Raw genomic sequence first — 23,580 nt, 5'->3', positions numbered from 1 at the left:
CAGCCTCTTGCTCAAGGGCGGTGCCCTCTGTGAAGCCTCTCACTCCCAGGCAGACATGATGGATCCCTCCCATTGCTCCCACCTGTCCCTTCTTCAGAACAATTCTAAGCACCCACATACTTGATTATACTGATTTGTTTGAGATCCACATGCCTACTGGCTTAAAAGTTCTAGAATGGTGGCCCACATAGTGGCTGCTCACTCCAGCACCCCTAGAAACCCTCCAGTTGTTTCAGAAAGTTGCCCCAAAATGCCCCCCATGTGCTCTCAAGGTGGCTGCTGGTTGCAGGCTCAGGTGAGGATGGTCACTCCAGGTCCAGCCCACCTGTCCACATCACATGCAATACTCAGTGAGGCTGCCTGCTCATCGTGAGAATCTCTAGATTCCTTTCAGAGGATGACACCAGGGTGTCCCTAAGGCTTCCCATCCTCGGGTACCCAGAACAGAAGGAGCTCCTTCCAGGTCCAAACCATACCAACTGAAGAAGCCTTCCTGCACCCACACTCTTTCCAAGTCCCTCTTAAAAAGTTCTGTCTTAGGACTTCCCTGATGGTCCAGTGGATAAGACACCCAGCTTTCACTGCAGGGGGCAGGGGTTCGATTCCTGCTCAGGGAACTAAGATCCCACATGCCTCCCATTGTAGCCAAAAAAAGAAAGAAGGAAAAGTTCTGATGCCTTCTCTTCCCTTTTCACCCCCTTGCCTCATAAAGAAGGAAAATCAAAGCAAAGGACCTGGGGTAAGGGCAGGAGCCTAGAAACCTTTTGTGGGGGGATCTCTTTTCCCCACATATGCTGTTTCCCTTTCCGAAACTTCACTCTCCTTTCCTAAGTCAAGATTAGAGTGTCACCATGCATGAGTGGGGACACAGAGGTCAGTGGTGTGTGTACCGGGAGGGGGAGAGGGATTTACTATAATACATATATGTTAAGTTGCTTCAGTCGTGTCCAACTCTTTGTGACCCCATGGACTGTAGCCTGCTGGGCTCCTCTGTCCATGGGATTTCCCAGGAAAGAATACTGGAGTGGGTCGCCACGCCCTCCTCTAGGGGATCTTCCCATGCCAGGGATGAACCCATGCATCCTGTGGCCCCTGCATTGCAGGTGGAGTCTTCACTGCTGAGCCACTGGGGAAACCCACCTTACAAACACCCAGTTGTAAAAGTCCATCAGGTAGTGTTTCCTAAGAAATTATTTTTAATTAGCCATTAATCATTTTAAATTAACAAATAATATGTAGATACATTCTTGTTGTAAAAATTAGAATAGCAGACACAAGCTTGTGTTCCCCTGAATACTACCCTTCAATCAGCTTCTCTCCAGGGAAATCCTTGATGTCAGTCTGGTTTGTTTCCTGAGAGTTGGACCATAAAGAAAGCTGAGCACCGAAGAATTGATGCTTTTGAACTGTGGTGTTGGAGAAGACTCTGGAGAGTATCTTGGACTGCAAGCAGATCCAACCAGTCCATCCTAAAGGAGATCAGTCCTGGGTGCTCATTGGAAGGACTGATGTTGAAGCTGAAACTCCAATAGTTTGGCCACCTGATGCAAAGAGCTGACTCATTGGAAAAGACCCTGATGCTGGGAAAGATTGAGGGCAGGAGGAGAAGGGGACGACAGAGGATGAGATGGTTGGATGGCATCACCGACTCAATGGACGTGGGTTTGGGTGGACTTCGGGAGTTGGTGATGGACAGAGAGGCCTGGTGTGCTGCGGTTCATGGGGTCACAAAGAGTCAGACACGACTGAGAGACTGAACTGAACTGTTTGAGTGCTTAGGTACATACGCATATGTACCTGTAGAGATGTCCTCTTTTAAGTGTATGTCAGTGTTAATTATGTTATATGCATTGCTCTCCCGCTGCTTTTATTTTACCCAACAGCTGGTTCTTTGAGATTCTCCATATCACTAAATATTGACATGACTCATTTGTTTAATTTCTTCTCACACAATGTGAATGGTACATAGTTTACTCAATGTCCCCCTATCTTTTTCTTTTTTTGGCTTTCCTTTATTATAAGCAATGCTTCAGAGTGGCTTTCCTTTATTATAACCAATGCTTCAGAACGTATCTTTCTATATACCTTCCTGAATATATGAACAAGGGGTTCTTTGGGAATATACATGGAAGAGTGGAACTGAGGCTTGCAGCGGATTTTTTTTTTTTTTAATGGAAAGTGTTAGTCACTCAGTCGTGTCCGACTCTTTGCAACCCCATGGATTTCCCAGGACAGAGTGGATTGCCATTTCCTTCTCCATCTCTTCTATTTTTTAAAATTATTTATTTATGGTTAGCTTAACAGGGTTTTAAGAAGGAGCAAAAATTAATGTGGGTATTCAGTCTACCATATTTCATCAGAATGAATATCTCTATAATCCCCTGACAGACTGCCTTTCCCAACTTCATGACCCTTTCTCCAGACCAGTGGAAGAAAGCATCTTGACCCCCAGCCCATGAGAGGGGGGACAGCGTTTGCGGTTGGGACTATAGCTTTAGAGAGTTAAAGACTTGGGCTTAAATTCTGGGTCCGATGTAAGAGACAGATGGGCTCTAGCTTAGACATTGACAACTGGCCTCCTGTTTGCATTTCACGAGGTATGAAGTGGGCTTCAGGCTGGATACTTAAAACTGTCAGCATTTCTTGAGACAATAGATAGGTGGGCTCCAGTTAAGGCATTGACAATCAGCTCCCTGTTTGCCCTCTGAAATGGAAGTAACAACAGGAACGGTAAACAGCCAGCAAACACTTTCAAGGCAATAGTCATGGCAATAGTCAAGGTGACAATCATGGCAAGGATAGAGGGGCAAAACCCTCTTTGAGTAAAGGATTAAGGGGTCTCACTCTTCCATCTTTGGGGACAAGGGAGAAACTACACATGCCGAGAAAGGCTCCTTGTGAGTCAAAAGTTAAGGGATAGCCCCAGGCTATAATGCGACTCCTCAGATCCACCTAGGCTGAGGTGCACCCAGGGGAAAGTCTGAGGGTAGGTCAGGCACGGAAAAGAAACCAGATAACTGGCCTGAAGGAAGATAAAGACCCGGAAGAACTGCCCTATATACATGACTTAGCTACCTTTTTACTGTGCTCCTCCTCACAGGGGGAAGGCTCACACCCTTTCTCTCTGGGTGTGCATCTCTGCCTTGCTTCTGTTTTAACTAAACAAACTGTTTCTCTATATGCTCTCCCATTTGTTGTTATGCTACATCTCTAATAATAAATTTTGATACCTGCATTTACAGTTTCTGCCTCCGTGATAAATATATTTTTCACTGGGGGGAAAGATCCGGGGAAAAATAACTTCTAGCCTCTAGCCCTTGCTGGTCTGGTGGCTAGGATTACTGATTGTTATCCAGGCTTACCCAGGTTCCATTCCTGGGCAGGGGAATTACGATCTCATTTCATGCCACTACTCACTGCTGCCTCACCAAGATTAGGGTCATTACTCATGTGACTGGTCAAGTTACTAACATTTTTTGAGCCTCAGTTTTCTTGGTCTGTAAAATGGGGATGATAACACTTTAATTCACAGGACTAGTTGAAATAATGTATACAAAGTGTTTAACCTAGTGGCTGGCACAGTAGACACTAGCTGTCATTGTTGTCACTTTCATCATCATTATTCCTGTTGGCATTACGGTCATCGTTGTCAAACCATTTTATTCTACCCAAGGACTAAGACTCTCACTTCTCTCCAGTGGTCCCAAACACTATTTGATTTCTTTGGGGATGATGAAAACTCCGCTACCTATAATTACTCCCGTCTGGGAGCTGAAATCTGCATTTGCTCCAGTGTTAGAAGCCTCTGTGTTAGTTGCTCAGTTGTATTCGACTCTGCGACCCCATGGACTGTAACCGACCAGGCTCCTCTGTCCATGCAATTCTCCAGGTAAGAATGCTGGAGTGGGTTGCCATTCCCTTCTCCAGGGGATCTTTCTGACCCAGGGGTTGAACCTTTGTCTCTTCTGTCTCCTGCATTGGCAGGTGGGTTCTTTACCACTAGTGCCACCTGGGAAGCTTCCCTGGTGGCTCAGATGGTAAAGAATCTGCCTGGAATGCAGAAGACCTGGGTTTGATTCCTGGGTCAGGAAGATCCCATGGAGTAGGGAATGGCAACCTACTCCAGTTTCCTTGCCTGGAGAATTACATGGACAGAGGAGCCTGGCAGACTACAGTCCATGGACTTACAGAGTTGGACATGACTAAAGCAACTTATATAAAGAAAGCTGAGTGCTGAAGAATTGATGCTTTTGAACTGTGGTGTTGGAGAAGACTCTTTGAGAGTCCCTTGGACTGCAAGGAGATCAGACCAGTCAATCCTAAAGGAAATCAGTCCCAAATATTCCTTGGAAGGACTGATGCTGAAGCTGAAACTCCAATACTTTGGCCACCTGATGCAAAGAGCTGACTCATTGGAAAAGACCCTGATGCTGGGCAAGATTGAAGGCAGGAGGGGAAGGGGTCGACAGAATTAAATGGTTGGATGGCATCACCGACTTTCTGGACATGAGTTTGAGCAAGCTCCGGGAGTTGGTGATGGACACGGAAGCCTGGAGTGCTGCAGTCCAGTGGGGGTCACAAAGAGTTGGACACAACTGAGTGATTGAACTGAACTGAAAGCAGCTTAGCATGCGAGAAGCGTCTAGGGTAGGTCCAGGTAGAGAACCGTTGGCCTCAGGACTTGGACACAAGTTAGCCATGTGACCTCAGGTGAATCACTTTACTTCTCTGAGCTTCCTGGGACTAGATCATCTTTTCCTAGACCAGGGCCCTAGACCAGGGCTTGGGAAGGGAGTTCGTCCAATCAGGCTCTGCAGGTTCTTGCCCTCCCACAGCCAGAGGCAGATCATGGACTCTGCTCGTGGGCAGTCTGTTTACCCAGTGGGAACTGCAGCTTGATTCCTCAGTTCCATCTCTTGGGAGGGCAGCCTTACAGATTGTTCTCTTGAGTTCTGGATGTGCCAGAGAAGTGTTTAAAAGTCACACAGCTCACAGTGGAAGGTGCTAGGCACTGTTCTGGCTAGAGAGTGGGAGCAGGGGATTCTCCCAGACTCCACTGTTCAGCTCAGACTGGGCCTGACTATCCTTGGAGTTAACCTAGGATTTTGGGGGAAAGAGATCCCAGGGAGTTGTTTTGGAGGTGGGACTTCCTTGGAAGGGAGAGCACAGCCTCAGTTGCACCCGGAAACTCAGGCCGTGGGGCAGAGGAGGGTTAAGAGGCCAGAAGCCAGAATCTGACACTCTTGGCCGCGGACCTCCTGCAAGTCACTGTCCCTCTCGAAGCTTCTGTTTCCTCATCTGTAAAATGGGGATCAGAATACCTTTTCCACTGGGTGGCTGTGGGGATCCAATGAGATCTGAAAAGGCTTTATAAAAGGTACTGCCCTGCAGTCAATTGTTCTTCTGGCTCTGGCGTAGGGGGCTGGGACTCTAAGCTCTTCTGAAGTATAGTGAACTTAATCTCTGGAGAACTCTTGGTCCCATTCTTTGTTTCCTAATGCAAAGTCCCGTCCTAAACCTTCCTATCAGGCTCAGAAGCAGAGACTTCAGCCAGGGCTTGGTATGCTAGCAACTATCTGGCCAATTTCCCCCTCCCCCGCCAGGAGCAGGCCTCCTCCTCAGGGCCAAATAGTGACTCACATCAGACCAGCTCTGGCGGCTACAACCTTTGTGAAGGCCCAGCCACACCCTGCTTTCAGGGCCGGCCTTGAGTCTTTTTTCCCCCTGGGAGCCCCAGGACCCACTTTGCAGGTCTGATTCACTGGTTTAAACAGCCTCAGACTGGCTTTCCTGGGGCTGCTCCTGGTGGGTGAGGGTGTGTACGTACGTGCGTGTGTGTGTGTGTGTGTGTGTTGTTGCTACCCCTGATCTTGAATAAATTGGTGGCCAGAAGATAGTTTATCGGGGGCAGGTTTCAGAGGCAGGGGACAAGTCTTCATTTACTCACAAGTGACCCAGGAGATCAAATGCAGGAGGAGGGCTAAGATTTCACTGGAAAACGAGAGTAACTGGCCCATGTCCCTACCACCCTGTCAAAAGGGCATGGGGCCTCTGTCCTGAGACTGGGTGGCTGCTCTGACATAAGGATGGGAAAGAACTGTGGGGACAACTGTGAGGAGGAGTGAGGTCCCTGGGGACAGGAACTGGGGTGAGGTTGCTTCAGGACCTTGCAGTGCCTGGCACGGGGGCCTCCAAGGCGATCGAAAAGGTGGGTGGAACAACTGAACTGGGTGAAGAGCGGGCTCGGGGCGGCGTGTGGAGTGGAGGGGCACCTTCCTCTATTACCCAAACTCTCCACGGTGAGCATGAGTGCCCTTCCTGGCAATCCATCTATTCATCCGGGTACTAGGACAGGACAAATAGACACAGGAGGATTCAGCCTTTGACACCCTGCCTGGAGATGCTCACAAGGACAGAGGGATGCTATCCTGTCTCCGGGCAGCAGGTGCTAAAAGACTCATGAGTGTTACTTGACTCGCTTAGGCTCAGAATGTATGCCTTTGGAGTTGGAGGTAGAGGGTTGTTCTGGTAGAGGGGTGGGTAGGAGGTGAGAGGCGCTGAATGGGGGATCAGCCCTCAGGTCGGGGGTCAGGATAATTGTGCTTTTTACAGTCCGGTTGCAGATACCCTCCCAGCTGTTCCCAGGAGCCTATTGTCACCCTGGGGCCCTGTGCAGCCATAACAGGGTAGGGTGGCTTTGTCTCAGGAGGCCTGGGAGGTTGCAGCTCAGAGTACCTCCATCTGGGGTATTTGAGGGGGGCCAGGGTGTGGGCGAGCCCCAAGGGACAGCTTCAGAGAGGTGGTAATTCCCAGGGGGATGTAGGAATCAGGAGAATGTACTTTTGGGGGGCTTAATTTTGCTCATAAGTAAGGGGCTCGGAGTATGATGGGGAGGGGTACTCTGAGTGAGTGATCTGTACTCTCAGAAGGACTGTAATTCCTGGGGGGTGTCAAACTCAGGGTGATCGTAATGGGGGGCAGCATGTGAACTGCGGGGATGTCCAAGGGTGAAAGTGCTAGCGGGGTGTGGAGCTGGGGCTCGGAGTGGGCTGGGGTGGGGCAGCTCTCGGGAGGGCAGGAACCTCTGGCCCCTGGGAGGGGAGAGGAGGAAGCTGAGCCGCCAGGAACTGACCAATGGGGAGAGCGCCCTTATTTGCAATCAGGAGCCTGCAAATTCCAGGGCGCTCAGATAGCCGCCTGACACAGTCCCCCCTCCCCCTCCCCCGCCCGCCCCGGGCATAAAAGGCGCCAGGTGAGGGCCTCTCGCCACTCCTCCTGCCGACCGCAGCCACTCCGACCAGTGCCGCCTCGTCCTCCTTCGCCATGACTTCCTACAGCTATCGCCAGTCGTCGTCCACCTCGTCCTTCGGGGGTATGGGCGGCGGCTCCGTGCGCTTCGGGGCTGGAGGCGCCTTCCGCGCGCCCAGCATCCATGGGGGTTCAGGGGGCCGCGGCGTGTCCGTGTCCTCCGCCCGCTTCGTGTCCTCGTCCTCCGGGGGCTACGGCGGCGGCTATGCGGGCGCCCTGGGCACGTCCGACGGGCTGCTGGCGGGCAACGAGAAGCTCACCATGCAGAACCTCAACGACCGCCTGGCCTCCTACCTGGAGAAGGTGCGCGCCCTGGAGGAGGCCAACGGCGACCTGGAGGTGAAGATCCGCGACTGGTACCAGAAGCAGGGGCCCGGGCCCGCCCGCGACTACAGCCACTACTTCAAGACCATCGAGGACCTGCGGGACCAGGTGGGCGGTGGCCCGGCTGGGGGAAGTGCACCTGCCGCGGAAACCCAGCCCCGCGGGCCGGGCGAGGCCCGAGGCGGGGGCGGCGGGCGCCCGAGCCACCTCCCGGCGGGGCGGGAGCGAGCCCGTTAGGATGTGGGAGGCCGACAGGGTGGGGCTGAGCGGAGCCGGCAGGTGAGGAGGGGCAGGACAATGGGCCAGGAAGTGAAGCGTGCAGGGCGGGGCGGGGTAGTGTGGCAGGGCTGGAGGAGGAAGGCGCTCCGCTCCGCTAGGCCTGGGAAAGGGGGTCGGAAGTAGCAGGAGTTGGGGCACAATGTGGGCTGCCCTGAGGTCTAGGCCCGAGTCGCCGTGACAACAGGAACATGCAAGAGTTTGGCCAGGGAGAAATTCGGTCCACACCAGGCCAGCCCCGTCTCCTGCAGTCCCCGGCTGGGGCCCTCTGCATTCCTTTATTCCGGGCGGGGGCGGGGGGTCTGGTTTCGCTCACGCTCAGGCTGAAGGCCTCGTCTGCCCAGGGGGCCACTTGGGACTCTGAGGAGCTCTGGGAAGAATGGGAGAGGCCGACTCTGGGCCCTGGTCAAGGAGGGACATTCACTGTGGCCCTTGGACCGAGTGAGAGTGAAGAATGCAACCGGTGTGCGGAGGCCCAATGCTCTGTGGGTGGAGACAGGTCCCAGCTCCAGCCTCTTCCTGGGCGGTGCTCAGGGTCCTTCAGGGTAGGGCTTGATCTCCGCCCACCCTACGGGAAGAGCAGGAGCTGGGAGCTCGTCCAGAAGAAATGTTTCAGGAGCCAGTGGGACATTTAACAGTCTCATATGCCATGCATGCTTGCGAGTGTGCTCAGGCTCGTTGCGACCTCATGGACTGTAGCCCCAGGCTCCTCTGTCAATAGAAATTTTCAGGCAAGATTACTGGAGCCGGTTGCCATTTCCTTCTCCAGGGGATCTTCCCCACCCAGGGTTGGAACCCAAGTCTCTTGTGTCTCCTGCATTGGCAGGCAGACATGTTGGATCTCCGAACACACAGCCCCCACAACATAGCCCAGGACTCACCTTGTGCCTGGCCTGGTGATGGGTGCCAGGTGCCTAGACCAGTCCCCCAGATGAGAGTTAGGGATGTAAACAACTAGGGTAGTGCTTTCACACTTGTAAAACAGTGACCTACACTAGGAAATACAGTTTACCCGAAAGAGGAGGTGCGAAGTGCTGACACTTAACAGATACTCAAGAAATTCCCTTCCCTGAAGGCAGAATGTGCTTTGAGTAGGGGTGGGACAATGGGGTAACCCCTATTTTTGCTGCATCTGGTCTGCAGATCCCTAGAGGCTGCCTCCCTAAGACCATTAAGAGTTTCCCTGGGTACAGGTCTTGGAGACTTTTCCCTCTGAGGCTTACCGCTCTCCCCTGCCCCTGCCCATCTCCTGCCCCCTGGGTCAGCCTCCTTGGTAGTAATTTTCTCCTGTTCCAGCTCTCAGGCTTGGACTGATTTCAAGGCCACCCAGAGAGCAGGCAGCCTGGGGTGGCTGGAGCTTTGGTCTCCAGGGACCCGGGGGCACAAGCGCTTCTTTGCTTCTCTGGGAAGAAAGTGGGTGGGCATTGCCCATATGCTGAACTGGTGCCAACCTCTTGCCTTCTGCCTCGCAGATTCTCGGTGCCACCATTGAGAACTCCAAGATAGTCCTGCAGATCGACAATGCCCGTCTGGCTGCAGATGACTTCCGTACCAAGTGAGTGTCTCTACTTTAGGGGCTGCCAAAGCCAGAGCAGGGGAGGGGAGGCAGTCCCTTTAGGGGCTCAGAGCCATGGCGGGAAATGGATGCTTCCCTCACCTACCCTAGCTGGTCTAAAGCACTTTCCATCCCCCATGGGGCCTTGAGCCCAGGGGAGGTGGGGAAATCTTCAGAGGTGCAGAGGAAATGCTGGCCTGATTACGACTATTTCCTCTGAAAGGTTTGAGACGGAGCAAGCTTTGCGCCTGAGCGTGGAGACTGACATCAATGGCCTGCGCCGGGTGCTGGATGAGCTGACCCTGGCCAGGACTGACCTGGAGATGCAGATTGAAGGCCTGAAGGAGGAGCTGGCCTACCTGAAGAAGAACCACGAGGAGGTGGGTTTCATGCTGGGCATCCCATCCACCCTAACCGAGCTCCCCAGATAAGATTTTTAGCCTGTATCCTCTGCCTGTGGCCACATTTGCGGGCCTCTTGACCTGACCCTGAGTGTGGATTGTGGCTCTCAAGGGTTCTAACAGCAGATGGTGGTGACTCCGTCTGTCCCCCAGTGCTGGGTCCTAGGTCTGCACCTGAAAACCGGCCTCTCCCCGCCATGGCCTGGGGTATCGGGGAGTGACCTGGCTCAGGCCCAGCAGGCTCTGGGCCCTGACATGCCCATCTCTGCTGTATCTTTCCAGGAAATCAGTATGCTGAAGGGCCAGGTGGGTGGCCAGGTCAGTGTGGAGGTGGATTCTGCTCCGGGCATCGACCTAGCCAAGATCCTGAGTGACATGAGAAGCCAATATGAGGTCATGGCTGAGAAGAACCGGAAGGATGCTGAGGCCTGGTTCACCAGCAAGGTATGGAGGGGGAGGCAGGTGCTCCCTGGAGAGGTGGCAAGGAGAGGAGGCTTCATGCTCCTGGGCGAGAGTCTGATTCAGTGCTATTCCCTTTGCCTCCTTTCATTGCAGACCGAGGAGCTGAACAAGGAGGTCGCTGGCCACACGGAGCAGCTGCAGATCAGCAAGACGGAGGTCACTGACCTGCGGCGCACCCTCCAGGGTCTGGAGATTGAGCTTCAGTCTCAGCTCAGCATGGTAGGTGCCCTCTGCCCTGTGGGATTCACACTTACGTCCTTGTAGCCTTGGGCAGCCTGGGCGGTGCCTCTGCCTGGACCCTTTCTGGGCACCAGGCTCTGCTGAGCCTTCTTCCCTCTCTCTGCGTTCAGAAAGCTGCCCTGGAAGGCACACTGGCGGAAACAGAGGCTCGCTTCGGAGCCCAGCTGGCGCAGATTCAGGCGCTGATCAGCAGTATCGAAGCCCAGCTGAGTGACGTGAGAGCTGACACTGAGCGGCAGAACCAGGAGTACCAACACCTCATGGACATCAAGACCCGGCTGGAGCAGGAGATTGCCACCTACCGAAACCTGCTGGAGGGCCAGGATGCCTACTACAACGACCTGTCCCTTGCGAAGGCCCTCTGAGTCCGGTGGCCTCCTGGCTTTCCTGCTCTGCTGCAGAAGGAATTCCCCTGGGTAGAGGCATGGGAGGGTAGGGACCCTTACCCTTGCCTCTCCTCCTGACCTGCCAATAAAACTTTATGGCCCAAAGGAAGATGGACGTTGGGTTTCTTATTTCAGTCCATGGAGGTGGGCCTGGCCTTGGCACTGTTTAGGTTTTATTGTTTAGGTTTCATCTGAACCAGAGTACACCATGTCCCAGGAAAGGAAAGGGAGGGCTCTTACAAACTGTAGCTATTACCATAATTTCACTTTCCAGAGGTCTTCACTTATCTCACCAGTCCCCTAAAACAAGCTTGTGAAATAAGCATTGCTACCATTTTATGGAAGGATAGGGCTTCCTTGGTGACTCAGATGGTAAAGATTCCGCCTGCAATGAAGGAGACCCAAGTATGATCCCTGGGTTGGGAAGATCCTCTGGAGAAGGGGATGGCTACCTACTGCAGTTTTCTTGCCTGGAGAATTCTATGCACAGAGGAACCTGGAGGGGTATAGTCCGTGGGGTCACAGAGTCAGACTTGTATGTTTGTTGTGTATCTATACTGTTCTAAAGCAAGGCAAGGGTGGGATTTGAAACTGTGGTTTTTGCTTCCAGATTTAGTGTTTTTTTTTTTTTTCCCACTGAACTCCCCCGAAGGGTTGGTGTGTGTTTATCTGTAATTAATGTTTACTGAGCACCTACTAAGTGCCATTTAATCAAAGTCCATAGGGTTGCAAAGAGTCAGACATGACTGAAATGACTTAACAAGTTATATCCTATATAGAGCAGGAAACAGGCTCAGAGAGGTTAAATAACTTGACCAAGGCCTCACAGCAACTAATGGCAGAGCTAGGACCAGAATCCACATTTCCTGATTCTTAACCCAGGTGCCACCCCTGTACCCCTGATTCGGAGGATGATAACCCCTGTGCCATTTCCTCAATACATTCCAGTCTTGCTCTGTGTGAAGGCCTAGGACTGGGATCCCCTGAGGCAGTTCCTCCTGACATTCAAGGAGAAACAAGCTGAGACTTTGGGTCAGAGGGCAGGCATCAGCTCAGAGCCAGGCTGGAGAGGCTGCCCCGTCAAGGCATGTACGTGCACGTGTACTGACAATATCCATCCCCTGGCAGCCCGAATAAACCTCTTACGGCCACCAGCCCATACCTGGGCCCAGAGCCTGGAATAGGACCCAGTTGTGACCTGGACCTCCCACACAGACCTCCAAAGTGGCTTGCCTGGGGTCAGTCCTGGGCTCACAAGGGAACGCATGTCCCAGCTTCCTGGTACAACTCTGCCCTTGGGTGGGTATGGTCCTGCCCCTGTGGTTTATAGCTCAGCTGCCAAGAACAGAGGCCTATTAAAGGTAAATAAGTCACACTTTCCCCAGCCGGGAGTTTCAAGCTTAGTGGGTCTATTCAGGCCCGTGGGTCTGTCTGTAACAGCAGGCCGACCCTGTGAGGGAGGGGCCAAGTGAGGCAGGAGCTCTCCTCTGGACACACTGACTCTTGCTGCTCCTTGTGCCCAGGACTGCCCTGAAGAGTTCTCGGACCCCGCCGCACTGGGTGTTCATCCGGAAGGAGGTGCTTTTCTCACCATTTCCCATAGGACTTGGTAGGCTCATTGCTGCTGGTAAGTCGCTTCGGTCGTGTCCAACTCTGTGCTACCCCATAGACGACAGCCCACCAGGCTCCGCTGTCCCTGGGATTCTCCAGGCAAGAACACTGGAGTGGGTTGCCATTTCCTTCTCCAATGCATGAAAGTGAAAAGTGAAAGTGAAGTCGCTCAGTCGTGTCTGACTCTTCACAATCCCATGGACTGCAGCCCACCAGGCTCCTCAGTCCATGGGATTTTCCTGGCAAGAGTACTGGAGTGGGGTGCCATCGCCTTCTCCAGGTAGTCTCATTAGCTTGCTTCAAATCACAGACTGGTGACCCTAGACCGGCACTTCCTGTCTCCTCTGCAGCAGCCAGGGGACAGGAGTCCCTTCTGCCACCTTCTCAGCTTTTCCCGCTCTGGACATCCTGGACATTGGCACCTACGGTCCCCTCCTCCCACCTCACTGTGGAGGCCTCGGAGCTAGAGACCAGAGGTCTGGCTGCACCCCGAGGCTGGGACTGCCCGGAGATATTTGTCCCCTGTTCATGAAAGCCTCTGTTGTCAGAGCTGAAACCCTCCCCTATGCCCCAGAGGCTCCAGGAATGTGGCTGTGGGGCGGGGTCTGGGCCCACGCAGGTGGGGCTGGTGACTGGGTCTCAGGTCTGGGTGACAGGAATAAAGCCTTCCTTTGTGTGTGGGGGGATGGGGTGGGGGGCACTTGCCCATCTCAGTCTGGGAGCTGAAACTAAGGGTACTGTGTTGACAGAAGAAGCTGGGGTAGAGCAGAGGGAGAGAGAGGAAGGAGGAGGGGATTTGGGGGAGGGGAGGGTCTTCCCAGCCTGCTGGTCATCACAATCACTTCCGTGTGCAGGCATTTCCAGTCCGTCATCTCACTCTATCGCGAGTCAGACTGGACAGGAGTTATTTCCATTTTTCCAACTGGTAGACTGAGGCTCAGAGTGAGGAGGCTTGATTACCCACAGCCACATAACTAATAAAAGAGAAGTGAGGAATTCTCCAGGCCCCAGGGCAGGCACTCTCTGTCCTGAGAATCTCCCTGGGGACTGGAGGAGGCGAGGGAGGATTCTAACGTCCATGGAGACCCCTCCACTCCCCCTGTGCCTCAAATGCTCACTGTGGATCGGTAGCTGGGGCTGGTGTTAATGAGGCGAGTGGGTTTTTTCCCTCCCCTTTCTTTTTTTTATTGTTGCAAAATACTCATAACGAACTTCACCATCTCACCCATTCGTCACTGTACAGTTCTGTGGCATTAAACACACTCACATTGTTGTACAATCATCACCACCCTCCATCCTCATTACTCTTTCCATCTTGTAAAAATGAGACTTTATACCTATTAAACAGTAACACTCCGTTCTCCCTCCCCACCCCTGGCAACACCATTACACTTTCTGTCTTTATGCTTTTGACTCTTCCCTGTACCTCATGTAAGTGGGAAAATGACCCAATTTTAAGTCGTGAACCTGGCTTGGAGCTGTTTAGTCACACCCAGATGGAGTCCAGCCCAGGCTCTTTCCACTGAACTGCCTTGTCCCATTCCGAGGAGGGAAAGCTGGTTCTGGGGACTGCCTGTCTGTCTGGAGTAGGCCAAGGACAGAAACTGGCATAGCCTCCCAGGGCCCCAGGCTGCAGTCTGCGCAGGAGCCAAACGGAGCTTGATCTCCACCCTTGCCTGGCCATCCCTTCCTGGTGCTAATGAGGAGGTCCCGGCTGCCCAGACCTTGAGCTCATAGGAACCGTTTGGATCGAAACCGGGGATTTGTGACTGGGGCAGCTCCACTCGGCCTGGGCCTGAGAGTGTGTAGAGAAAGCCCCCTTGAGGGGCTGCTGGAGGTGAGTCAGGGTGCAGAGAGAAGGTGGCTGGGGTCCAGCCCTCTCTTACCCCAGGGTGATGGCACGTAATTGTTCCCGTGGTAATTGCTGGGGCTGTCATGTCTGCAGAGGCTTTAATGAGCCATGGCTGATCTGAGATTGATTATTTTTCTTTCAGAGGAAAAGACAATATCCTCTCATCCACGAGACAATACCACACTGTTCAGGCCCAGCACTCAGCAGCAGGCTCAGTATGATGCTGAGGGAGGAGACCCCTCCCCATCCCCACCAGGACGTCCCCACCCCTCCATCAGCCCAGCCCAGGTGCAGGATTCTGAGGTCTGGCAGAGGAGGGGAGCACCTTCTTTTCCTGTCCCCTGTTTGACTGAAGTGTCAGAGGGTCCACTGAGTCCTGTTGATGCCCCCTTGCTAGCTGTGCCATCTTGTACAAACGGCTTCCCCTCTCTGAGCCCCATTTTCATTCCTTCTGAAATGGGGCAGGGAATATCTTCTGAGTCATAAGGATTAGAGGAGGTATGGGTGTAGAAGTGCTTTGTAAATTATCAAGTGTGCAGTGGAAGCATACGATTACTGTTATTAGAGCAATGATGGCAATGATCTGCATTGCCCCATAGGTGATGCTTATGGAAGAATATGGAAGGCTGAGATGCTCACTCACAGGCGGATCTAATGCTCAAGGGCAAAAAAAAAAAAATGTCCCCCCAAGTGAGGGGTACATGGGAGTCCTAAGTATTGGACATGCATGCCCCTATCTGGTCCCTCAGAAGATGAGGAGCAGGATGGAGGCTCTTGGGCTTCAGGGCTTCTCCGTTAGTGGGAGTTGAGAGGATCCATTGCCAGAAGGAAACTGAGACTTGAAAATTTCCAAGTCCAAGGTTCCCAAGCAGTGACGGATAGAGCTGGGCTTGAACCTGGCTTTGAGGGGTTCCAGAGCGCTGTCTGCTTCACAATGCCGCAGCTCTGGGCCAGGAAATCTCCTCCTGGTGCTCCAGCTTGATCTGGCCCACTTCCCCACCCCTGGCTATCTCTAAACCCCAGAGCCAAGGCCAGAGGGCCCGGCCACGCTTCCAGTGGCACTGCCCACAGGTCTCTGTGCACACAAGGCCCCCGAGCTGGTGGCAGACCAGAGGGCTCTCCTGAGCGCTGGACTCCCCTTTCCGGCTTCCGCAGCTTGCTCTTTGAGGTGGTGCTTTGACCTTCTAGATCTCAGAGGGGCCTTCCAGTCCGTGTGCCAGGCTTCCCCATCCCCGCCCTCCTGGCAGTGCTCAGGCACGTACGGCCCTCTGGGTTGAGCCCCTCCCCAGCCCCGCAGCGCTTCACAGGACAAACGGTTAATCTGGGCCCGCTGTGCAGCAACATGCCTCTCGCTGGTGAAAGCAGGGGCTTTCTGGAACTTGCTCCCATCTTATCTACAGAGGTTTGCCCCAACTCGTCCCAGGAGCAAGTAAAGGTTCAGTGACATGTAGTTGGCAGGTGGTGGGATTATCAATCAGCCCCTTGTCAGCCCTGAGCTGGCTGGCTTTTGTGGGAATGCCAGGGCAGTGGGACAGGGGGCCGGGGGGAGCTGGAGAAGTAGGAGGGGTCTGTAGATGGGGGAGGAGAGGAGGTGAAGGGTGGAGGAGAAGAGTCCATTTGTAGGGTCAGGGAAGTGACAGATGCTGGCCCCTCTGGTCACCTCAGCTGGTACCAGACTCAGGCTCCCTCTCCCGTCCTCAGTTTATGCCCATGGCCCCTACCTTCTTCCATGCACCTTGCCCACCAATCCCCAGAGCCTGGCAGGCTTAGACACAGGATCTGTGAAAGGGACCACATGCAGCAGCCCTGCGAAGTGAACTCCCAAACTGCGAGCCAGGAACCAGCTGCCTGGGGGTGAGGGTCCCGGGCTGGAAGCAGCAGGGAAGTCCAGGTGAGGGAGGAGTTGGCCTGAGCCACTAACAGGGCAGGCGGAGGCCTGGCAGACGTGATGCAAGGTTCCTACCTTCCGTGTTTTCTCTTGGAGTGTAGAGATGAACCTGTAATCCAAGTGTTAAAATCATGGCCTGGGGCAAAACACCATTCTGAATCATCTCCTTTGTTGCATTTAAAAGAAAAAAAAAAGGAAGAAAAGAAAAACCCCACACCAGCCACGCTGAGGTGTGTAGGCAGCTGTGTTTGTCAGGAACGCAGAAGGAGTTGGCTTCCCTTTGGGGGAGGAGACGCAATCCCACACCCCCTCGGGAGGGATATATAAGGAGCCCCGGGGCTGGGGGTGGCAGGCGCAGCCCTCAGGTTTCAGCCCAGCCCGCGCCTCCTGCCAGCTTCTCTTGTGCTGCTGAGAGCTCAGCACTGCTGCTTGCCCATGGCCACCACGCTTTTGCAGACTTCTTCCTCCACTTTTGGGGGTGGCTCTACACGAGGGGGTTCCCTTCTGGCTGGGGGAGGAGGCTTTGGTGGGGGGAGTCTCTATGGGGGTGGTGGGAGCCGCACTATCTCAGCGTCTTCTGCCAGGTTTGTCTCCTCGGGGTCAGCAGGGGGCTATGGGGGTGGCTTTGGTGGAGGGGCCGGTAGTGGTTATGGGGGTGGCTTCAGAGGTGGCTTTGGTGGGGGTTTTGGCAGTGGCTTTGGTGACTTCGGTGGTGGAGATGGCGGTCTCCTCTCCGGCAACGAGAAGATCACCATGCAGAATCTCAATGACCGCTTGGCCTCCTACCTGGAGAAGGTGCGCGCCCTGGAGGAGGCCAACGCCGACCTGGAGGTGAAGATCCGAGACTGGTACCAGAGACAGAGCCCGACCAGCCCGGAGCGTGACTACAGCCCCTACTTCAAGACCACTGATGAACTCCGCGACAAGGTAAGGCCTCTGGTTTTAGGGAGAGGGGAGCAGGTAGCTGGTACCAGCTGCCCCGGGGGAAATCCTTTTCTGCCCAGGCAATGATGTGTAACCTTGGCAAGCGGGGGAATGCATTCCAGATGTGGATGGGGGCACACTTTGCTCAGCCTGGCAGTGCTGGGGATCCTGTGAATCTGGTCTGGACCAGTAGGGGCCGAGATGAGAGCAGTGCTCACACCTGTGGGGCTCTGTCTAGAGCGTTCCTTTGCTTCTTTTGCAAGAATAAGGGTGCAGAGATGAAACTCTGGTCCTAGGAGTCCTGAACGCCAGGACCGCTTGCCTCACCCTCTGAATGTCTTGGGTGGCAAAAGCCTTAGGAGACCTGGGACTGCGCATGGACTCTGCCAGCTCTTCACTCACCCTTCACTCACTTGCACCAGTTTCCGCAGCTGCCCTCCAGGTTCCCACTGACTGGAATGTTCTATAGATGCAAGGCTGTGTTAAGGTGTGCAGGAGGCCAGCGACCATGAGTTGTCCACACGGGAGGCTGGTGGAGCACCCCAAGAGGTCACCCTGCTCCTGGCCAGGCAGTTCCCACGGGGCATTCCCTGCCACCCTCCTTGGTCTTTCCTGTCTCAGAGACCAGGAGGGTGGCATGGGATGGCTGGATTCTGTCTGGGGACCCTACAGCCTACTGTTGCTGGTATCCAAGGGAAGATGGTCAGTGAGGGGTCCCATGTGAGGTGCACGGCAGGGGGAGCAGCAGGGAAGAGGGAGGGGCCCTCTTGACACCAGCTCCCTTTATCCTGCAGATCCTGGCGGCTGCCATCGACAACTCTCGGGTCATTCTGGAGATTGACAATGCCAGGCTGGCTGCGGACGACTTCAGACTCAAGTACGCTCCTTCCGCATTGTCCCCCAGCTCAAGTGGTCCAGACCCCTTAACCCTCCTTACTTGGGTTTCCTCTTCCTTTCCAGGTATGAGAACGAGATGGCCCTGCGCCAGAGCGTGGAGGCCGACATCAACGGCCTGCGCAGGGTGCTGGACGAGCTGACCCTGACCAAGACCGACCTGGAGATGCAGATCGAGAGCCTGAACGAGGAGCTGGCCTACCTGAAGAAGAACCACGAGGAGGTGAGGATCAGGCAGCGGGTGGGGCTGGTGGGAGGCAAAGTGGGGCCACTGGGGACTCTTCTTAGTTGGCTGAAGGGCTGAGTGGTTTTGATATGCACCCGTCAACACAGAGGTCCCCATGGAGGGAAGGATCACTGGTGACCCAGACTCCTTATCTTCTCTGATACATCGCCAGGCCAGGTGGCTGGTGGGTGCTTCTGTCCTGATCTGTTTCATGAGCTCATAGAAGGGCCCTACTGTCTGAGGTCCTCCCTTGGCAGGACCAGAGACTAGAGAGGAGGAGAGACCCTCAGAGCTGAGAGGCCTGTGCGATCAAACCTCTTCATGTGGCATGAGAAACAGAGGCCAGGGTGGGTATGGGGCAGAATTGAGGTCATGTGGTGCATTAGTGATTAGTGATGGAGCCAGGATTGGCACGTGGGACCCCAGACTTAGCTCTGGCTCCCGCCCTCTGTCTCTGAATGCCTACCCTCCCTCCCCTGAAGGAGATGAAGGAGTTCAGCAACCAGCTGGCTGGCCAGGTCAACGTGGAGATGGACGCAGCACCAGGCGTGGACCTGACCCGCGTGCTGTCAGAAATGAGGGAGCAGTACGAGGCCATGGCGGAGAAGAACCGCCGGGATGCCGAGGCCTGGTTCTTTAGCAAGGTGGGTCTGACTGGTGGGCATCTCCTCAGCTTCCTGAGCCCCTGGGAGGCCCATGGAGCTCACTTCTCTTGTGTGTGACCTATAGACGGAGGAGCTGAATAAGGAGGTGGCCTCCAACACAGAGATGATCCAGACCAGCAAGTCGGAGATCACAGATCTGAGACGCACGATACAGGGGCTGGAGATCGAGCTGCAGTCCCAGCTCAGCATGGTCTGGCTCCCTGCTATGCCCCTCTTCCTCCTGCCAAGCCTCCCCCTCCCCACCTCTGCCATCCTTCATGGCTGCTTTAAGCATTGGTGTTCCCAAGCTCCCTCCGGGGGAGGTTCCATGCATTCCATTTGGCCTGTCTCCCCAAGCCCTCGATGGCTGGCTAGCCTGATGCAGTGTCTCTGGTCTGCTGCCCACTAGAAAGCCGGGCTGGAGAGCACGCTGGCAGAGACGGAGTGCTGCTATGCCGCACAGCTGCAGCAGATCCAGGGCCTCATCAGCAGCATCGAGGCCCAGCTGAGCGAGCTCCGCAGTGAGATGGAGGCGCAGAACCAGGAGTACAAGATGCTGCTGGACATCAAGACGCGACTGGAACAGGAGATCGCCACCTACCGCAGCCTGCTGGAGGGCCAGGATGCCAGGCAGGGGCTGGGGTGCAGAGGGGGAGTGAGGGGTTAGGGTGGAGAGTCATCTTAAGGGCACAGCAGTGTCTACAGTGAAAAGAGAGCAGAACATGGAGTCAGAGGTTCTGGTCTCTGTGCTCTGGTCATCGGCTATTATCTTGGGCAGGTCATGTCACCTCTCTGGTCCTGTGTGCCTTCTGTAAATGATACAGTTGGGCTAGTAGTCTTGGATTTGATGCTGGTTCCACTTCCTAAAGGAAATGGATGGGTGTTATTAAAGATTAGAATCTATCTGCTTAGGGGTGGCAGGTCTGGAGGGCTTGCAGGATGGCCCAGCCTTTAGAGAAGTCAGATATAGGGGTAGGGGTGGAGAAGCCTGCTTAGCTGTCTCCCTGTAGGCAGACCTGAGCTTCTGTCCTTTGCTTACATCTGCTCCCATCTCTCTTGCAGGATGGCTGGGATTGGTACCGGAGAAGGTAAGAGGCTTAACTCTTTCTGAGTTGAGCAGGGAGAGAAACTGCTGAAGTCACAAATACCCTTGGAATGGGGAGGAAGGAGAAAGAGACCAAGCAACCAAGTAGGGTGGGGAGATGCCCATTCCAATAGGTACTTCTTCCTCCAGTGGGACCTCTGTCAGTCCCTGGTAGGGCTGGGGTTGAATATTTATGGAGAATCTTCCAGGATGAGCAAACTTTACCCAGGGCATAGCCCCTGCCTAGGCTCCACCTTCATGTACTTTTGGATGCATGCACGCTAACTCGTGTCAGTCATGTACGGCTCTTTGCAACCCTACGGACTGTAGCCTGCCAGGCTCTTCTTGTCCATAGGCAAGAATACTGGAGTGGGTTTCCATGCCCTTCTCCAAGGGATCTTCACGACCCAGGAATCGAACCCATGTCTTTTATGTCTCTTGCACTGGCAGGCATGTTTTTTACCACTAGTGCCACCTGGGAAGCCCCGTACTTATGGATAGATGTCCATGATTACTTCCTGTTTATGTGCAGCTTAAAAGCTCTGACATTCTTGCTCACTGCAGGGCATACCTGCCGCTGCTCCCGCCCATCTCTTTGATGAGTAATTCAGCACCAGTCGTCCTGGCAGCTCTGGAAGGACTGGCCGATGGCCATTCTCAGGGGTGCTGTCCAGTCTTCTCAGAGCTCAGACGAGGCCCTGGCCCCCTTGGGAAGGAGTACAGGGAGCGTCTCCCACTCTTAAACTTGCCCCTTCTTTTTACAGCCTCCCTGGGAGGTGGCGGTGGCGGCAAGGTCCGCATCAACGTTGAGGAGTCTGTGGACGGGAAGGTGGTTTCTTCCAGAAAGAGAGAAATCTAACACCCCAGTGCAGGGGAGATGCCTCTGCCACCCCTGCCCTCCCCAGGCTGAGCAGAAAGCTGGCCAGAGGGACCGGAAAAGCAAATTCCAGGCTCTGCCTTCAGAGGGTCTGGTCCAAGGGGTCCTTCGTTTCTTAGTTGGGTGCTTCCTGTGCTCTCCCCTGCCCTCTCCAGCTTTCCTGCCTCCAATAGAGCAGGGAGGTGCAAGAAACAGCTCTGTTGTGTAACAAGCTCATGGTCTGTACCATGTCCATGCAATAAAGACTTGCTTTTCCTTTTGCAAATATCCCTCAGTAGCATGTCCAGCTTTTCTTGTTGGTGGCCTCTGAGAAAGGCCAAGGCCCACCTGCTGCCATCTCTCCCCAGCTTTGACCTCTTCCCTGCACAGTCACTCTTTGGGGTATCTGGGTCGCCTCGGACAAGCCAGGCTGATTGGATGACTTGTTGTCTGGCTGACCCCATTTAGTGATCGTGGAAGCAGGAAACAGGGTTCCTTAGAGTGGTGTGGTGTACTTAACACGAAGTAAACACATCGAGACATTGATTAATCAGTTCCCGGATGACTGACTGCGTAGACGGCTCTGGTTCTCCACTGTATGGTTGGCACTGGGCTAGGCACACCCACTCAAGGGGCTCATTTAATACAACTGCTGGTGGTCAGGCCTTATTATGCCATCTTAGAGATGAGGGAACTTAGAGTTGAGACGGGAAACTTACAAATGAGGTGGTCAGGCTGATGATTAGTCCAGTGGCCTCATGGCTGGACGGTAAGTAGTAGGGCTGGGGCTGGGCCCCACACCTGTATGACTCCAAGTTCACGGCTTATTCTCGGATCCCAGGCCCTGGTTCTTCACAGCCAATTGCCAGGACCTTCCCCCTTGCTTCCAGCTCTCACCATGTATGCTCCCTAATTTCCCCTCTTTCCCAGCTGGGCACACCTGACCTCTAGAATGGCTGAGCCACTTCCCATCTCTGTCCCCCTGCAAACCTGGCCCCCATCCCTCCATAGATGCCATCTCCCTACAAGGCACTGAAAGCGCCGAGAGGGAGAGACACCAGCTCCAGGAAGCCCTCCCTGATTTCTCTAATTCCAAGTCCAAAGCAACTCCAGCCCTTACTGCCCTTCTTCATCCAAATCCTGCTCCCCTGTCCCCAGTTTCTACCTAAGGGCTCATTAGAGCAGCGGCATCTGCACACACCTGATTTGCTGCCTCTGCTCTGGGGCTGTTCCTCTGGAATCCATAGCCTCTGCTGTGCTTGTGCTTAGTCACTCAGTTGTGTCTGACGCTTTGCAGCCCCATGGACTGCAACCCGCCAGGCTTCTCTGTCCATGGGGATTCTCCAGGCAAGAATTCTAGAGTGGGTTGCCATCTCCTCCTCCAGGGGATCTTCCCAACCCAGGGATCAAACTCAGATCTCCCACATTGCAGCAGATTCTTTACCATCTGAGCCACCAGGGAAGCCCAAGAATACCGGAGTGGGTAGCCTAACCCTTCTCCAGGGGATCTTCCCAACCCAGGAATCAGACCAGGGTCTCCTGCATTGCAGAAGAATTCTTTACCAGCTGAACTACCAGGGAAGCCCCTAGCCCCTGATAGAGGGCAGGGAATGAGGAAACAGAGAACTCTGGGCCCTGGTTGGACTGGGCTCAGGAGAGGATTGAGGGGAGAAGGGGAGGGGAGGGAGAACCGGTTTCTTTGTCCTGCTGGGAAGATCACATGGGAGGTGCTGCTGTTCTCCTGAGAATCAGATCATTTGTGGGGAGGGCCAGGCCTTCTGAGAGGCACCCCGTGGGTCTCACTGGGTGAAACTCCTCTTCCAGCAGCCCTGGCTGGAAAGAAGGTGGCATCCACTCTTTCTGAGGGGGATTTAATCTAGAATGTATCTCCTGAGTGCACAGATTTCCCTGGGGCTGGGGGGGAGGAAAGGGATTTTATTAGTGTCTGTACACTCCCATGGTAAGGAATCTGCTTGCAATGAAGGAAACCCGGGTCAGATCCCTGGGTCGGGAAGATCCCCTGGAGAAGGGAATGACTACCCACTCCAGTACTCTTGCCTGGCGAATTCCATGGACAGAGGAGCCTGACGGGCTACAGTCCAGGTGGTGGCAAAGAGTCGGACGCAGCTGAGCAACTGACACTGCACCCTGCCAGGCTCTGGACAGGGCATTCAGTGGATGGTGTCTCATTTCCTCTCCCAAAAGCTTTTGAAATTGAGGCCAGACTTGAGCAGCAGTTTTCAGAAGAGGAAACTGAGGTCCATGGAAGCTAAACCACAGGCATGAAGCCACAAGCTAGGGGACAGTGACGCTGGGTCTGGAGCTTTCTCTCTAATTCCAGACCCTTGCTTTTCCCTTGATGCCAGGGGGTGGGGATGGTGTGTGACAGAAGCTGGCGACACCTTCCTTAGAGGATGTGCTGGTCTGAAACTCATTTCTTGACCACTAGGGGCAAACTGTTCAAGTGTCACACAGCCAATACGGTCAGAAAGATTGTCCTTACAAGGCACCTTGGTCTCTCACGCTGCGGTTCAAGCCCAGAGCACTGGGTGCCGTGTCCCTGACATCCTGGGGCTCAGCCAGGCTCCTTTGGGACACTCTCCCCCCACCCCCCACTATTGAGGCTGGTAGCTGAGCTACTGCTCTTGC

The 23,580-nt window shown here is 54.3% G+C and overlaps 2 protein-coding genes across 2 annotated transcripts; both read left to right on the top strand.

The window, feature by feature from the left end:
- The first annotated feature begins 7,129 nt into the window (after positions 1 to 7,129).
- On the top strand, positions 7,130 to 11,061 carry KRT19 (keratin 19). Its single transcript, XM_069543470.1, has 6 exons — positions 7,130 to 7,740; positions 9,381 to 9,463; positions 9,687 to 9,843; positions 10,147 to 10,308; positions 10,420 to 10,545; positions 10,677 to 11,061. Exons 1-6 carry the CDS (start codon positions 7,324 to 7,326, stop codon positions 10,929 to 10,931), a joined length of 1,200 nt encoding a protein of 399 aa, XP_069399571.1. The 5' UTR covers positions 7,130 to 7,323; the 3' UTR covers positions 10,932 to 11,061.
- A 5,587-nt stretch (positions 11,062 to 16,648) lies between these two features.
- Positions 16,649 to 21,221, top strand: KRT15 (keratin 15). Its single transcript, XM_069543469.1, has 8 exons — positions 16,649 to 17,230; positions 18,022 to 18,104; positions 18,188 to 18,344; positions 18,830 to 18,991; positions 19,077 to 19,202; positions 19,401 to 19,621; positions 20,054 to 20,079; positions 20,840 to 21,221. The coding sequence occupies exons 1-8, from the start codon at positions 16,739 to 16,741 to the stop codon at positions 20,932 to 20,934; spliced, it is 1,362 nt and encodes a 453-aa protein (XP_069399570.1). The 5' UTR covers positions 16,649 to 16,738; the 3' UTR covers positions 20,935 to 21,221.
- Positions 21,222 to 23,580: the final 2,359 nt, after the last annotated feature.

This window comes from Ovis canadensis, chromosome 11 (genome assembly GCF_042477335.2).
Source record: "Ovis canadensis isolate MfBH-ARS-UI-01 breed Bighorn chromosome 11, ARS-UI_OviCan_v2, whole genome shotgun sequence".
Taxonomy (NCBI): Eukaryota; Metazoa; Chordata; class Mammalia; order Artiodactyla; family Bovidae; genus Ovis; species Ovis canadensis.
The sequence above is the reverse complement of the archived record's forward strand: the minus strand, read 5'-3'. Positions and strand labels throughout refer to the sequence as shown.